General features: G+C 47.2%; 1 protein-coding gene across 3 annotated transcripts; it reads right to left on the bottom strand.

Annotated features, from left to right (window-relative positions):
- Window positions 1–1,193: 1,193 nt before the first annotated feature.
- Window positions 1,194–3,513, bottom strand: ADM (adrenomedullin). 3 transcript variants are annotated; one of them, XM_061440824.1, is made up of 5 exons: window positions 3,353–3,442; window positions 3,170–3,271; window positions 2,807–2,925; window positions 2,507–2,656; window positions 1,194–2,276 (listed from the first exon to the last, which is right to left on the bottom strand). In XM_061440824.1, exons 3-5 carry the CDS (start codon window positions 2,902–2,904, stop codon window positions 1,958–1,960), a joined length of 567 nt encoding a protein of 188 aa, XP_061296808.1. In that variant the 5' UTR covers window positions 2,905–2,925; window positions 3,170–3,271; window positions 3,353–3,442; the 3' UTR covers window positions 1,194–1,957. The 3 variants fall into 3 exon arrangements, with proteins under 3 accessions (XP_061296808.1, XP_061296807.1, XP_061296806.1); XM_061440823.1 differs by lacking the exon at window positions 3,170–3,271 and having other exon boundaries at window positions 1,194–2,273; window positions 3,353–3,513; XM_061440822.1 differs by lacking the exon at window positions 3,170–3,271 and having other exon boundaries at window positions 3,353–3,513.
- Between the last annotated feature and the right edge of the window lie 11,964 nt (window positions 3,514–15,477).

Raw genomic sequence — 15,477 nt, forward strand, 5'->3', positions numbered from 1 at the left:
TGAGATCACCCAGAAGCCCCGTTTCAGTCATGCTTTAAACTGGAAAGGCAGGGAGTAGGACTCCATCCTGGGTCTCCAGGATGTTGACTGAGACCAGTGGGACAGGGACATCAAGAGTAGGGTGCCTTCTATCCTCCTCTTCTGACCGAACTGTTCCAATGTCCCCTGCCCTTCTAGTCACTCACTGGAGCTTAGTGTCGGGCTTGTATCACCAGAACTGGGGTCAACCGTCTAAGATGATTAGGTATAAATTTAAGCAAAGGGGAGGAAGGAAGAAGGGAGAGAAGTGTAGAAAAAAAATGGAAAAAGTCTTGGGAAGGAGGAAGGAAGAGGAGAGCGGCAAGGAGAGGCGGAACAATGAAGGTCTCAGGCCGTCGCAGGCGCACGGTTCCGGCGGCACGTCCGTCCGGCCCGCCTCCGGTCAGCAGCTGCACGCGGCGCAGCGTGTGGGCGCTGAGTCACGGTCCCAGAACAGGGAGCCACGGTACAGGTCTGGGGGGGGGGCGGTCCTGGTTGGCATCTGCGAACTGTTTTTTTCTTTCCTCTTTCATTAAGGCTGTGTGCTGACTCCCACGTAGGAGGACTTATTAAACCGCACGTACCTCCTGACGGCTCTCTGGCACGTCGGAGGCGGCCGGCTGGGGGCGCCGAAGCATCGCTTATGAGCCCGCCGACTCGCTGGGGCACCGGGCCGGGAGAGAACTGGGGTTAACTGGCCCGGCTGAGCACTTCCCGGAGGAGCTCGCACTTTTTGCTGGAGTCAAAAAAGCACCACTTTAGCACCGCTGTGACAGGGGGAAACTCCTCAGCTGGAAAGCCTCGGAGACCACCCCAACTCTCCGAGGGGCGCTTTCACGCGGGGTTCCGTGACCGACTCCATAAAATCTGGGACTCTTGCGCAATCGAGAGTCCAAGTTCACCTCCCCACTAAGGGCTCACTCTACTCTACCCGGCCCCCCTGCCCCACGAGGATGGGACCTGGAACATCTCCGTGAAGCCCCAACCGGCAAGCAAGACGCGCTCTGCGCGTCCCACCGTAGAGGGTTACTCCGGCAGCTTAGCCAGCGCGAAGAGCCGCCAGCACCAGCCAGCGCAGCCGTCCTAACCTTCCTACGCCAGGCGGCCGGACCCCAAGGCTCCTGGGCAGACCGAGACCCGGGACACTCTCCCTCCCAAGACTCGTGACCCAAGAATGAATCAGCATTGAGACAGTTTATTGATTTGCTACTTCTTAAATCACCCACTTTATGTAAATAGATTATACAGACACGGTGTTTTCTTCTTCCTCAAGAGGCAACTCATCTCTTTCACGCACACACTCTCACATTCCACGCAGCAAACAACGTTGCATCTCGCTGAGACATTCACTTATTAAAATAGAGGGGAGGGGAACAATACAATTGCTTTAAAATGCCCTTAATACAATATATAACGTACAAAAATATCTCTATATTTGAAGTTACAAAAAAAATCTTGACAACAACAAATTTAAATATTGATAATTATCTCTGTATATACAACACTCATTGCACTTTTCCTCTCTAGGTTTCGGAAAGTTCAAGTAATAGTGAGGCTTGCACCCCGGTGGGGTGACACCCCCATCAGGAATCAGTTTGTGGGCGGGCACGGCAGTGGCTCAGACCCTTGCCCCTGAGGGTCTCAGCATTTATTTCGCAGTTTCTCCTCTCCGTGAGCGTCTGCCAGGCTCACGGAGAGGAGAAACTGCACCTGGCCCCAATTAGAGTGAAGAGAACACTGCCTCCCCTCCGAGGAGGACGGGTTCCTGCAAAGCCAGTGCTCGCTGGCTGCCGGACGGTGCCTCCTGGACTCTCGGTCTCTCAGGGCTGTTCTCAGCCCGGGCCCATAGGCTGAGTGAGGGGCTCGGCTCGCGGAAGCCCTCCCGCCCGAAGAGGTGCCGGCGAGATGCGTGCGCGACTGTTCGCTGCTGCCCAGGCGCCTAAATCCTGAGGGTGGCAAGTACTTGATGCACCCGGGAGTCCGGGGCCCCTCGCAGCTTTGGCTCTGGAGGCTGTAATAGAGTCCGACCCAAGCCGGCCTCAGGCAGTGAACGTCGGCGCCGACGGCCGTAGCCCTGGGGGCTGATCTTGCTCCTGGGGGCGGATCCGTCCTTGTCCTTGTCCGTGAAATGGTAGATCTGATGCGCCAACTTCTGCACCGTGCACGTCCCGAAGCGACAACCGAAGCTCCGCAGGCCCTGGAAGTTGTTCAAACTCTGGCGGTAGCGCTTGACTCGGATGCGGGCTGCGTCAGGACTGCTGGAGACGGGAAAGGAAGGCTATGTGAGACCCCCACTACCACCACCACATCCACCATCACCACCACCACCACCAAGCAGGTCTTTGGTCCCAGTCATCGGGAAAGTAGCCATTCTAAGACCGGAGGGAGCTGGAAACTGCCATCTCCATCTCAACTGCAATACAGCCCTGATGATCCCCAGAGCTAGGGCAAAGGAGAAGGGATCCGCAACAGCGCCTGGCATAGTTACCTGGCCTGAGGGCTTCGAGAGGCGCCCTTTACATCCTGGGGCCGAATAAGAGTCTGGACAGGCCCGGCCTTCACGTCGGCGAGCCCGGTGGGGTAGCTACTGGACTCGCGAAGTTCTCTTTTTCCACGACTTAGAGCCCACTTATTCCATCTAAAAAACAAAGAGACTCCATTCGCAATCGTCCTGGCGAGGTCTTGGCCCATCCCCATTCCTCTTCATTTCTAACCCCTCGGCGACCATTGGTCAGTTTCCCTTGCGTTGCAGGTACCAGGACTGGGGAAGGCGCTGCCAGCCACTCACTTCTTTCGGAACTCTGCCGCCACGTCGAGCCGTGCCGTGTCCACGCCTAGGAAGGCGAGCGACCCCAGGTACAGGAGGGCGACGGGAACCAGCTTCATCCCGGCGGCGATGCGCAGACCCTGGGGAAGGAGAAAAAAGAGCAGAGCTTGAGTGTGTGGGCCTGCCGCACCGCCGGGCGGGGCAAGGAGGCGAGCGGGGGGCCCCCGGCGCGGCCAGGGTGAGCCTGCGCTCCGCCTGACTCAGACGCTTATCTCCCAGGGGCGCAGAGAGGCGCCAGCGGCATTTGCACCCGCCAAGCGGGTGACAAGCCCTGCAGGGGAGGCCGCTGCCCAGCGCCAGGCTCCCAGAGGTTCCCTACTCAACTTCTCAGAATTTGGCTGACGGAGCAGAGGGGACTGGGTCTCTGGAGTTCCAGTTGTGTCCACGAGCTGGGCTCGGGATGTGGGACGCACCCAGCAGAGGACCCTGCAAAGTAGATTGTACCCCTCATTCAGCGCTTCTATGCAAGCCCCTACAACTTCAACCCGCCCCGCCCGCGGTGCATACCTGCTGAGGGGGTGATCTGCCAAAATTCTTTGGAGTATTAAGTCTGAGACGGCGTTCTGGCAGTGGCAAAACCCCGACGTCGAAGCTGCAGTGAGAAGCCAAAAGTGAGAAGGTTCGAGCTGTTTCGCCTAGTGTCACCAAGAAACCACTGAGTGGCCGGCTCGCGTTTCTCTGCTTTATAAGAGCGCAGGGGGCGGGGCCTAGGCGGCCTGCACTCCCTCCCTCCCTTCCCTTGGGCGCGCGCTCTATAATCGGGCGCGCGCATTGCTTGTCCGTGAGTGTGGGGTTTGCAGGTTGGCGAGAGGGGTATCCCTCATGCCTAGAAAGTTTTAGAGATGAGCTCCAGGAGACTGATGCAGGAACTGCCCCGGTACTGATTCTCTGGGTACAGCGTTCAGACCTTAAGCCGGGACGAAGCAGAGCCGGTACAACCTCTTGGGGTCCTTCCTTACCTAGGACCCATGCAGCCCAGAGTGTAAGGTCTGGCACAGAACTGCAAGAGCCAGCGCGGGGTACCACGTGGATGACCCGAACCCCAGACCTCGGGAGCTGTGGCCTCGAGTGGACCGCACCCCGTGCCGGCTTGGTGCCTGACCTGGCCGCGACCCCAGACTCCCGCGGAGCCTCACGGGCAGGGCACAGAGCACTACTGAGAGGAGGGGGCTCGCCAGCGCCCCCTCCCCGCCGCCACCCCGAGCGGCCGAGACTCTGGGTTCTGGGGATGGACTGGTAAGATTTCGCAATAGGGGCAAGGCTCCGAAAGGCTAATTTGAGAATTGGGAGTTAGAGTGGGGAGTCACCTGAAGTTTCAGAATTTGCATGCCTGTTTGGAAATATAGGAATAACCAAAATTAGGACGAAGAATACAGTTTCGTTTTTTCCCCCCTTGTAATCAAATTATGCCTTATAAGGTTACAACCTGAGAGTTTGCCTGACTGCCCTTGGAGCCTTCATTCACCCCTTGTAAATGTGAGGATTTACTGCCAAGGAGCACACTAATGCTTCACGTATGTTAATCGCTTTACACTTTACAAATCATGGCCGCATCCCGATCTCCTTTGATCCTCACACCTACCCTTGAGTTAGACAAGGAAGGTAACATCAATTTTCTACTTGGTGAAATAAGAAAACTAAAGTTCAGAGGGGTAAGCATTTGCTCAAAGTCACACCAAAGGTGGTAAACAGCTCGGCCAGGAAGCATGCATGGCAGACTGGAGTGGGGCGCGGCATGGATATTTTTCTAGGCTGGGGCCATCATCTCCTCAAGGGGGAGAGGAGAGTCCTAGCCCCCGCCCAAGGATTTATGCCTGTTCATGATGAATCACCCCCAAACATGTTTGTCACCCGTTTATGCTCTTCCATTACTGCTTCTTGACTTCACTTTCTTACTTAAATTCTGGAGGTCAAACTGGGGAGGGAACTTAGCCCCGCGGGACTCCCCCACTTCTTGCAGGACAGCTTCTGTAGTTAGTTCTGTCACCCACTACCCTGGATACGGGTCCTGAAGCTGAGGGTCTAGACTGACAGGTGGAAGGTGAGGGACCACTAGAACTCTGTGGACCAGCTTCCAGTCCTCACCCGACAGCGATTCTCTGTATGAACTTGGGCAAGTTACGCCCCACCTTCTAGCTTCCCCATCTAGCTTGCCCTCAGAGGATCCCTAAGCTCCCTACCTGCCCTGCCACTCTAGTTCTGAGACCCAGTGCACAGACGGCTGGCGCTGGGGCGCGCACGGACCTTGCCTGGCCTGGGCCGAGCACTGCTGCCTCAGCCGCCTTTTCACTCCCAGGAATGACCCGTGGACATTACACTTGGGGAAGGAATGGTCGCCTCGAGGCTATTTATTCTGAGCGCTCTTCCCCAAGGGAGTCACCTGAGTGGACCTGAGTTCCAGCTCCGGGTAGGGGACAGATCCCTGGCTTGGGCTCGGACTTGGGCTGGACACGCTGAGGGTCGGAAGGTTCGGGCCGCATGTCTGGCCTCTGGGCAGTCGCCGCAGTAGATGAGGTTTGGCGGCCGGTCGGCCCGCACCGCAGACTGCAGGTTATTACTGAACGCCTGCTCTGTTTCCAGGAGCCGCCCCAGTCCCAACTATTCTGTTTTTCTCGCTCGTCTCCCGTTTCTCATCGCTTTCTTTCAGTTTGTCCGCTGCGAGTCTGACTTTTCGCAGCGACCCTGTGTAGGACCCGCTGTCTGTCACTCTTGTCTTCGGATGCGACCTACTCGTCGCCAGCTTCCAGCTGGGTCCGTGCCAAGACAGGTTTTTACTTTCATTTCCCCGGCGCGCGCCTCCGACTGCTGGGGAGGTCAAGGACAGCTGGGCGCCGGCCCACAGCCAGGGAAGGTCCCGTGGTCTGGACTCGTTCCTTCCAGTTCCCTCCAGCCCTGGGGGGTTTGGTCTGCAGAGGACTCTTCAGCTGCACCTCGTGGCCTCCCCGCTGTGTCCTTTAGGAGAGCCCTGATTCCAGGAGAAAGGGAGGGTGGAGGGGATGGGGGAAGGAAAGAGGGTGGAGGGCGCTGAGCTCTCACTCCCGCTGAAGGACCGCGAAGCCTGCTCTTGGTGCAGACTTAGTTTTGAGCTACTAGGGGCTTCAACAAGCAAACCCGACCCAGAAGTGGAGATTCCACGGAGCTCCAGTGCCTAAGCCAGCGGGCATAGGGGCGGTGCCAGGAATTCCCACCTGAGAGCCTGGCCACGCTCCTTATCAGCCCAGGTGCGCCTTGTAGCTCTGGCACTTAGAAGTCTGAAGCTTGAGAACTCCGTCAAATCTTTCTTTAAGTAGAGTCCTGGCTTGGCGGCTCGGGATTTTGCTAGAACACCCGTATCTTCGAAAGTGTGTGTTTACGTGGGTCGGCGACGAGGACCATAGGGTTTTCCCAAAGTGCCGTGGAGTATAAGTTGAAACATAGCTATAAACTTTGCCAAATGTTGGCATCTATTTTTTTCCCCCTGGGAACCTGGGGTTCGTTTACTTACTGTTGAAGGCCGGGACGATCACTAGAATGCATTTACGGTTAAATATCGAATTTGGAAAGAAACAACCTAGAAGTTCTGCTTTTGGCGGTTTGTGGACTTTCATCCATTCAAGTTGCAGTGATTGTAGATTCACACAGAGTGCAAGGAAGGAAGGAAGGAAGTGCAGGAAGAAACATCTTTAAAATCTCACTGGCAAAACAAGTGAGAGAAACAGAAGAACAATCTGGTTAATGAAGATCCACTTCTTTTTTGTGTCCAAGAATTTTTTAAAAGGTCATGTTGTAAATAAACCCCCAAAGCATTGTAATAATTATATGTATGCTGACATCATATATACAGATATACAAACATGCCAGAAGCCTTGTTGTATAATGGTGTCTCAACTTCACATTCCAACTGAATTATTTTTAGGCCCTAAATCCAAGCCTTATTCTTAGTAATGTTTGGAGTTTTAAAAAAATTTTGGTGGTGGCTTCTCAGTTAACACTGTGGATGCAGTCCCTAAAGCCAGTGTGACCACACTCAGGTCATGAAGAAAAGAAATGAGAAACAATAAATAGTATTAATAATATTAATAAGAATAACTAGAGTAGCTAAGTGCATTGCATATTTATCTCTGATGCCTCTTTTTTCAAACAGGAATGTTTATAATGTATTTATTATTCATATGGTTCAGAATGCCTCTGCTGAGGCTTGTTTACCAATTCCATTTGAAAACAACTTTCAAGAAGCATCTGGGAGTCAAAACACCAAGTGGTTTAGAGAAAGGAGCCAATCAGCTTCTCAAATTTAGTCAGGAGAAAAAGTAAAGCAGGATACAAAGCTCAGGGTACTTGTTTTTTTTTTTTTTTTTGAAATCTCTGACTTCTCTAAGGAGCTAATAAGATATAGATCCTTTCCAGAAAAATGCACATGTACACAAACCAATTTAAGTATAAAATAAACATATGATTTCAGGAGGTGGACCAAGTAAAGAATGCTGTAAAAGTACTGTTTCTACTGCATTAATTTCTGTCTTGGAGTGGTAGATGAGGGCAGTTAACCTCTCTATTTGTAGGGCATAGAATTTTCCAGGACATCAGCAAAAAGAAAATAAATGCTTTTGCTGCCTCATTTTTGTGCTCTTGCACAAAACATATGGACAGAAATAATCAGTCTTTGTATCTGATAAAGCCAGAAGACAAACCTCCCTGAAGCTTAAAGAATATAAGTTGCCGTAGGACAGATAAAGGAGAACACAGAGAAGATGATTAACGTATAAAAACTTCTTATACTAACATCTAGAACAGAATGAGGTGAAATGACTTTAAGAAAAATTTACTACTGGTAGCACAATGAATGACATTAATAAATGCAGTATAATAGAGATGATTAGATCATTTGGGGTCATCCTTAGCCAATGAATGAAAATTGACCTTTTCCAGTCCTGTGGCCACTGCTGTTTTCCAAATTTGCTGGCATATTGAGTGCAGCACTTTCACAGCATCATCTTTCAGGATTTGGAATAGCTCAACTGGAATTCCATCACCTCCACTAGCTTTGTTCGTAGTGATGCTTTCTAAGGCCCACTTGACTTCACATTCTAGGATGTCTGGCTCTAGGTGAGTGATCACACCATCGTGATTATCTTGGTCGTGAAGATCTTTTTTGTACAGTTCTTCTGTGTATTCTTGCCACCTCTTCTTAATATCTTCTGTTTCTGTTAGGTCCATACCATTTCTGTCCTTTATCAAGCCCATCTTTGCATGAAATGTTCCCTTGGTATCTCTAATTTTCTTGAACAGATCTCTAGTCTTTCCCGAATGATGCTAAAGCTGAAACTCCAGTACTTTGGCCACCTCATGCGAAGAGTTGACTCATTGGAAAAGACTCTGATGCTGGGAGGGATTGGGGGCAGAAGGAGAAGGGGACGACAGAGGATGAGATGGCTGGATGGCATCACTGACTGGATGGACAGGAGTCTGAGTGAACTCCGGGAGTTGGTGATGGACAGGAAGGCCTGGCGTGCTGTGATTCATGGGGTTGCAAAGAGTTGGACATGACTGAGCGACTGAACTGAACTTAGCCAATGAGAATGGTGTTAATGAGAGGGAACCACCATCATGCCACCTGCCTCCAGCTGGGGATACTGTACTATCAGATTAAAACTGGCAGAATGAGGCAATTCTAATGTATGGGCCTACATGATTTGAAAGTCATTTGTTCCTTCAACATTTACTGAGTATGTATTACATGCCTTTCTCTGTGCTAAATGCTAGGCATACAATAATCATTAATGCAAGTATCATTCTTGCTCACAGTGAGCTTATAGCATGTAGGGTAGGCAAATATAAACAAATCCTCATAGGAATAATAAGTACATGATTACAAACTTGGTAATTTGGAATCAAGATTGTTGGGAGAAATATCAATAATATCAGATATGTAGATGACACCACCCTTATGGCAAAAAGTGAAGAACTAAAGATCCTCTTGATGAACATGAAAGAGAATAGTGAAAAGTATGGCTTAAAACTCAACATTCAGAAAACTAAGATCATGGCATTTGGCCCCATCACTTCATGGCAAATAAATGGGGAAACAATGGAAACAGTGACAGACTTTATTTTGGGGGGGGGGCTCCAAAATCACTGCAGATGATGACTGCAGCCATGAAATGAAAAAAATGCTTGCTCCTTGGAAGGAAAGTTATGACCAACCTAGACAGCATGTTAAAAAGCAGAGACATTACTTTGCCAACAAAGGGCTGTCTAGTCAAAGCTATGGTTTTTCCAGTAGTCATGTATAGCTGTGAGAGTTGGACTATAAAGAAAGCTGAGTGCAGAAGAATTGATGCTTTTAAACTGTGGTATTGGAGAAGACTTTTGAGAGTCCCTTGGACTGCAAGGAGAGCCAACCAGTCCATCCTAAAGGAAATCAGTCCTGAATATTCATTGGAAGGACTGATGCTGAAGCTGAAATTTCAATCCTTTGGCCACCTGATGCAAAGAACTGACTCATTTGAAAAGACCCTGATGCTGGGAAAGATTGAAGATAGGAGAAGGGGATGGTTGGATGGCATCACCGACTCAATGGACATGAGTTTGAGTAAACTCTGGGAGTCCATGATGGATAGGGAGGCCTGGCGTGCTGCAGTCCATGAGGTTGCAAAGAGTCAGACACAACTGAGCGACTGAACTGAAACTGAAGTGTTCTGAAGGAAAAGCAAGATTAGGGAGACCTAACAAACACCCTCTTCCAACAACACAAGAGAAGACTCTACATATGGACATAACCAGATGGTCAACACTGAAATCAGATTGATTATATTCTTTGCAGCCAAAGATGGAGAAGCTCTATACAGTCAGCAAAAACAAGACCAGGAGCTGACTGTGGCTCAGACCATGAACTCCTTATTGCCAAATTCAGACTTAAATTGAAGAAAGTAGGGAAAACCACTAGACCATTCAGGTATGACCTAAATCAAATCCCTTATGATTATACAGTGGAAGTGAGAAACAGATTTAAGGGCCTAGATCTGATAGATAGAATGCCTGATGAGCTATGGAATGAGGTTGGTGACATTGTACAGGAGACAGGGATCAAGACCATCCCCATGGAAAAGAAATGCAAAAAAGCAAAATGGCTGTCTGAGGAGGCCTTACAAATAGCTGTGAAAAGAAGAGAAGCAAAAAGCAAAGGAGAAAAGGAAAGATATAAACATCTGAATGCAGAGTTCCAAAGAATAGCAAGAAGAGATAAGAAAGCCTTCCTCAGCAATCAATGCAAAGAAATAGAGGAAAACAACAGAATGGGAAAGACTAGAGATCTCTTCAAGAAAATCAGAGATACCAAAGGAACATTTCATGCAAAGATGGGCTCGATAAAGGACAGAAATGGTATGGACCTAACAGAAACAGAAGATATTAAGAAGAGATGGCAAGAATACGCAGAAGAACTGTACAAAAAGATCTTCACAACCCAGATAATCACGATGGTGTGATCACTCACCTAGAGCCAGACATCCTGGAATGTGAAGTCAAGTGGGCCTTAGAAAGCATCACTACGAACAAAGCTAGTGGAGGTGATGGAATTCCAGTTGAGCTATTCCAAATCCTGAAAGATGATGCTGTGAAAGTGCTGCACTCAATATGCCAGCAAATTTGGAAAACTCAGCAGTGGCCACAGGACTGGAAAAGGTCAGTTTTTATTCCAATCCCAAAGAAAGGCAATGCCAAAGAATGCTCAAACTACCGCACAATTGTACTCATCTCACATGCTAGTAAAGTAATGCTCAAAATTCTCCAAGCCAGGCTTCAGCAATATGTGAACCGTGAACTTCCTGATGTTCAGGCTGGTTTTAGAAAAGGCAGAGGAACCAGAGATCAAATTGCCAACATCCGCTGGATCATGGAAAAAGCAAGAGAGTTCCAGAAAAACATCTATTTCTGCTTTATTGACCATGCCAAAGCCTTTGACTATGTGGATCACAATAAACTGTGGAAAATTCTGAAAGAGATGGGAATATCAGACCACCTGACCTGCCTCTTGAGAAATTTGTATGCAGGTCAGGAAGCAACAGTTAGAACTGGACATGGAACAACAGACTGGTTCCAAATAGGAAAAGGCTATATATTGTCAAGGCTGTATATTGTCACCCTGCTTATTTAACTTATATGCAGAGTACATCATGAGAAACGCTGGACTGGAAGAAACACAAGCTGGAATCAAGATTGCTGGGAGAAATATCAATAACCTCAGATATGCAGATGACACCACCCTTATGGCAGAAAGTGAAGAGGAACTAAAAAGCCTCTTGATGAAGGTGAAAGTGGAGAGTGAAAAAGTTGGCTTAAAGCTCAACATTCAGAAAACGAAGATCATGGCATCCGGTCCCATCACTTCATGGGAAATAGATGGGGAAACAGTGGAAACAGTGTCAGACTTTATTTTTCTGGGCTCCAAAATCAGTGCACATGGTGATTGCAGCCATGAAATTAAAAGACGCTTGCTCCTTGGAAGGAAAGTTATGACCAACCTAGATAGCATATTCAAAAGCAAAGACATTACTTTGCCAACAAAGGTTCGTCTAGTCAAGGCTATGGTTTTTCCAGTGGTCATGTATGGATGTGAGAGTTGGACTATGAAGAAGGCTGAGCGCCGAAGAATTGATGCTTTTGAACTGTGGTGTTGGAGAAGACTCTTGAGAGTGCCTTGGACTGCAAGGAGATCCAACCAGTCCATTCTAAAGGAGATCAGCCCTGGGATTTCTTTGGAAGGAATGATGCTAAAGCTGAAACTCCAGTACTTTGTCCACCTCATGCAAAGAGTTGACTCACTGGAAAAGACTCTGATGCTGGGAGGGATTGGGGGCAGGAGGAGAAGGGGATGACAGAGGATGAGATGGCTGTATGGCATTACTGACTCGATGGACGTGAGTCTGAGTGAACTCCGGGAGTTGGTGATGGACAGGAAGGCCTGGCGTGCTGCGATTCATGGGGTCGCAAAGAGTCAGACACGACTGAGCGACTGATCTGAAATGAATGTTCCAAATGGAGGAAACAGTATGCACAAATGCTTAGAGGTGAGAAAGAACTTGGGACGTTAGGGGAGACAAAAGGAGATTGAAATTCACTGAGTGAGGGAGAAGAGAGGCATGACGTGAGATTAAGGAGGTTATCAAAGTTAGAGTAAATAGGGCCCTTTGGAATATAATGAAGATTTTGCATTTTATTCAGAGTGATTTGGGAAGCTATTGACAGGTCTGAAGATGGGAGAGATATGATCTGCTGCTGCTGCTGCTAAGTCACTTCAGTCATGTCTGACTCTGTGTGACCCCATAGACGGCCTCCCGCCAGGCTCCCCAGTCCCTGGGATTCTCCAGCCAAGTACACTGAAGTGGGTTGCCATTTCCTTCTCCAATGCATGAAAGTGAAAACTGAAAGTTTTCAGTTTATATATACATTTATTTAAAAGGTCACTGTGGCTATCGAGTGTGATGACTGGATTAGAGAGGAACAAGAGGGGGAGCAGTGCAGTGGTGGTGCCCTGGAGAGACTGGCGAGGGCCTAGTCCCCACATAATCTCAACACACACACACACACTCCATCCTAAATTTCACCAACAGAGCTGTCTTCATGGATGTGCATCCTGTTCAGTCACATAGGGCCCCACACTTGATTTAATGTTCTGCTTGTTTCTGCTTTGAAATTCTTAATAATTTTTGAACAGAGAGACTCCTACATTTTCATTTTGCTTTGGTCTCTGCACATTCCACAGCCAGTCCCACTCACCAAATAGACATGCAATCTAAGTTAAAGCAGCCTGCAATTTCACAGCACCTATTTATACTGCTAAATGTCAGAGGTACTTTATGTGTCAAGATTCAATTATTCATATAATTACACACATGAAAGCAACTGCACGATAATTTCTGTTAGCCATCTCTGAAGTCTCCTTCCTGCACCCTAAACATACACACTCAAGATAGAAATAGTATGTTTCCTATACAGATTTAATTTGATGACAAGTGTTCATAATCTACTTACCGTCCTGATGTTTTACCTACTAGGAAAGTCTGGGACTGCCAATAAAGCAGGGAAACCAGTTAGGAAGCTATTGCAATAGTCAAGGTGGAAGGTGATAGTGGCTCAGATGAGTGGGGTGGCAGTGAGTGGGGAGAGAAGCATACATATTTGGGGGGCAGGATCAGTAGGACTGAGTGATGAATATAGGGTTATGAGAGAGGCAGGTGGCAAGCATAGCAATCATTGTTTCTTATTTGGGCAATTGAGTGGATGGAGATGTGGCAACGGAGCAGGGAATCTACCACAACTGCTTAGTCTCCTTTGTTATTGGTTGGTAGAGACCATTTGAACAGGCCCCAGCCCTGCTTAGTCAAATCAAACTGTCATATTGCCTCTCTGAACTTTAGTGGCTAACCACAGGAAGCAGTTGAAATCACTGTATAGATCAACCACTTACTCCACAACAGCTGAACGTAGGAAGAGCAGGCTGATTGTTCTTGCTTACTAGTAATCAGCTCCTTTTGTCTTATAAAGCATAGTCTTCCTCCCTCCCGCTCCTGCCCCACTTCAGTAAAACAAATCTGGGTTTGCTTTACTCCCTCTTTGGTGAGAGGTGATGGTGGTTATCTCAGGGGATGGTCTGGCCTTCAGCCAACCTCCGTAATCAGGCTGCCTTGTCAGGGCTTATCAGTTTCAGCAGACTGGCAGCTGTTGGCTGAGAAGCAAAATACAGTTCCAGTGTATGCTAAATATGTTCACATGTGTATACAAATACATGGTGTCTTTATATACATATACCTGGAGTATCTCAAAACCCCTATGCTATTAAACATCCATTTGCAAATGGGCTGGCAGCCTACATATGATTCAACAGATGAAATATGTCTAAAAGCAAACATTTGATTTGAGGCTTGAAAATAGCCAAGTTTTGATTAAAAAATAATACAGTAAGTCCCCCCTCCCATACCAATGAGTTCCATCCTGAGAGTGCGTTCATAAGTCCAATTTGCGCTTTAAGACCAACAAAGTTAGCCTAGGTACTCAACTAACACAATCAGCTATATAGTACTGTACTATAATAGGCTTATAATACTTTTTACACAAATATGTGCAGAAAAACATAACAAAACAAAACAAAACATTTTTAATCTTACAGTACCTTGAATAGTACAGTACAACAGCAGGGCATACAGGGATTGGCATGGACACTCTTATCTTTGAAAGTTTGCAACTTCAAGGTTTGTATATAGGGGACTTACGCAATAACACTAATTTGAACAAACACTTGTGAATGAAATTAAAAAAAAAACATTTAAAAAGTACAGTGGGACCCCTACCTCTTATCATATGTAAAAATCAACTAAAAATGAATCAATGGCCTAAAACAAGAGTAAACTATGAAAGTCTTAGAAGAAAACATAGGAGTAAATTTTCACTTCCAAGGAGTGATCTTGGATTTGGCAATGATTCTTAGATATGACACCAAAGCACAGGAGACAAAAGAAAAATTAGATAAAATTGACTTTGTATAGTATATACATACAATGGAATGTTATTCAACCATGAAAAAGAATTAAGTACTGATACATGCTACAGCATGAACGAACCTGGAAAGCATTATACTAAATGAAAGAACCCAGATATGAAAGGTCATATATTGTATGATTGTGTTTATATCAAATATCCATACCAGATAAATCCACAGGGACAGCAAGCTGATAGTTATCAGAGACTGGGGGAGGGGAAAATGGGAGTGACTGCTTTATGGGTGCAGGGTTTTCTTTTGGGTGGTGGAAGTATTTTAGAACTAGATAGAGGGGGTAGTTGCACAGCATTATGAATGTACTAAATATCACCGAATTGCACACTTTAGAATGGTTCCTTTTATGATATGTGAATTTCACCATAAAAAAAAAGTAAAATGGGGAAGGACTATGATAGCTGCTTAAAAATGAGAAAGGCTATCATACAAAGATAGATTTTTTTCTGGGTATTTCCATAGAGCAAAATTGGGGGAAGTTACAGGACAACTCGGACATAACACGGAAGAACTTTCCAATAGTGTTGTTAAACAGTGGAATAAGCAGCCTCCCAAGGAAGTTAAATTAAGCTTTACTGAAAGTGATCAAGTTAGATGAGCTCTCAGGGAAGTTATAGAGAAGATTCTTGAGGTGTGACTAAAGCTTTTTTAGTTTAATTATTTTCAAGACCTATCTGCTATCTTCCCTCCACATCTACAACTAGGTTGATTCAGTTTGACCATAAGCAATTTGCAAATGAACTCCCTGAGTTCAAGTATTCCTTCCCTGGAGTTTCAGTTCTAGTGCAGCCCAACCCTCTCAATCTGTAGGTGAAAAAAATACCACACACACAGAAAGAGGAAATAATCAATGAGAGTAAACTTTCAGTAGCTGAGACACCAAATCTCTGAACTCTCAATTCAGAGTTCGAGCCATTGCGGCTTCCTGCTGGTAGCTGGGGGAATTTGTATATTCACTCATCAAACATACTAGTTAAGCACTTAAAAGACCCTTTGCTAAGAGTAAATGGTAAAGGTTAAACCCTCAATTAATGAGTAGTGATAAGCACCTAGAATGATGATCATTTGCAAACTATGAAGATTTCCCAAACTTCCCTTGTAA

This window comes from Bos javanicus, chromosome 15 (genome assembly GCF_032452875.1).
Source record: "Bos javanicus breed banteng chromosome 15, ARS-OSU_banteng_1.0, whole genome shotgun sequence".
In the NCBI taxonomy this organism is placed as follows: domain Eukaryota; kingdom Metazoa; phylum Chordata; class Mammalia; order Artiodactyla; family Bovidae; genus Bos; species Bos javanicus.

Excerpts from the sequence above, each read along its gene's own strand:
- ADM (XM_061440822.1), bottom strand. The coding sequence starts at position 2,904 with ATGAAGCTGGTTCCCGTCGCCCTCCTGTACCTGGGGTCGCTCGCCTTC. Across the intron at positions 2,657-2,806 it reads GCGGCAGAGTTCCGAAAGAA|ATGGAATAAGTGGGCTCTAA; the intron begins GTGAGTGGCTGG and ends TTTGTTTTTTAG. Across the intron at positions 2,277-2,506 it reads TCTCGAAGCCCTCAGGCCAG|CAGTCCTGACGCAGCCCGCA; the intron begins GTAACTATGCCA and ends TCCCGTCTCCAG.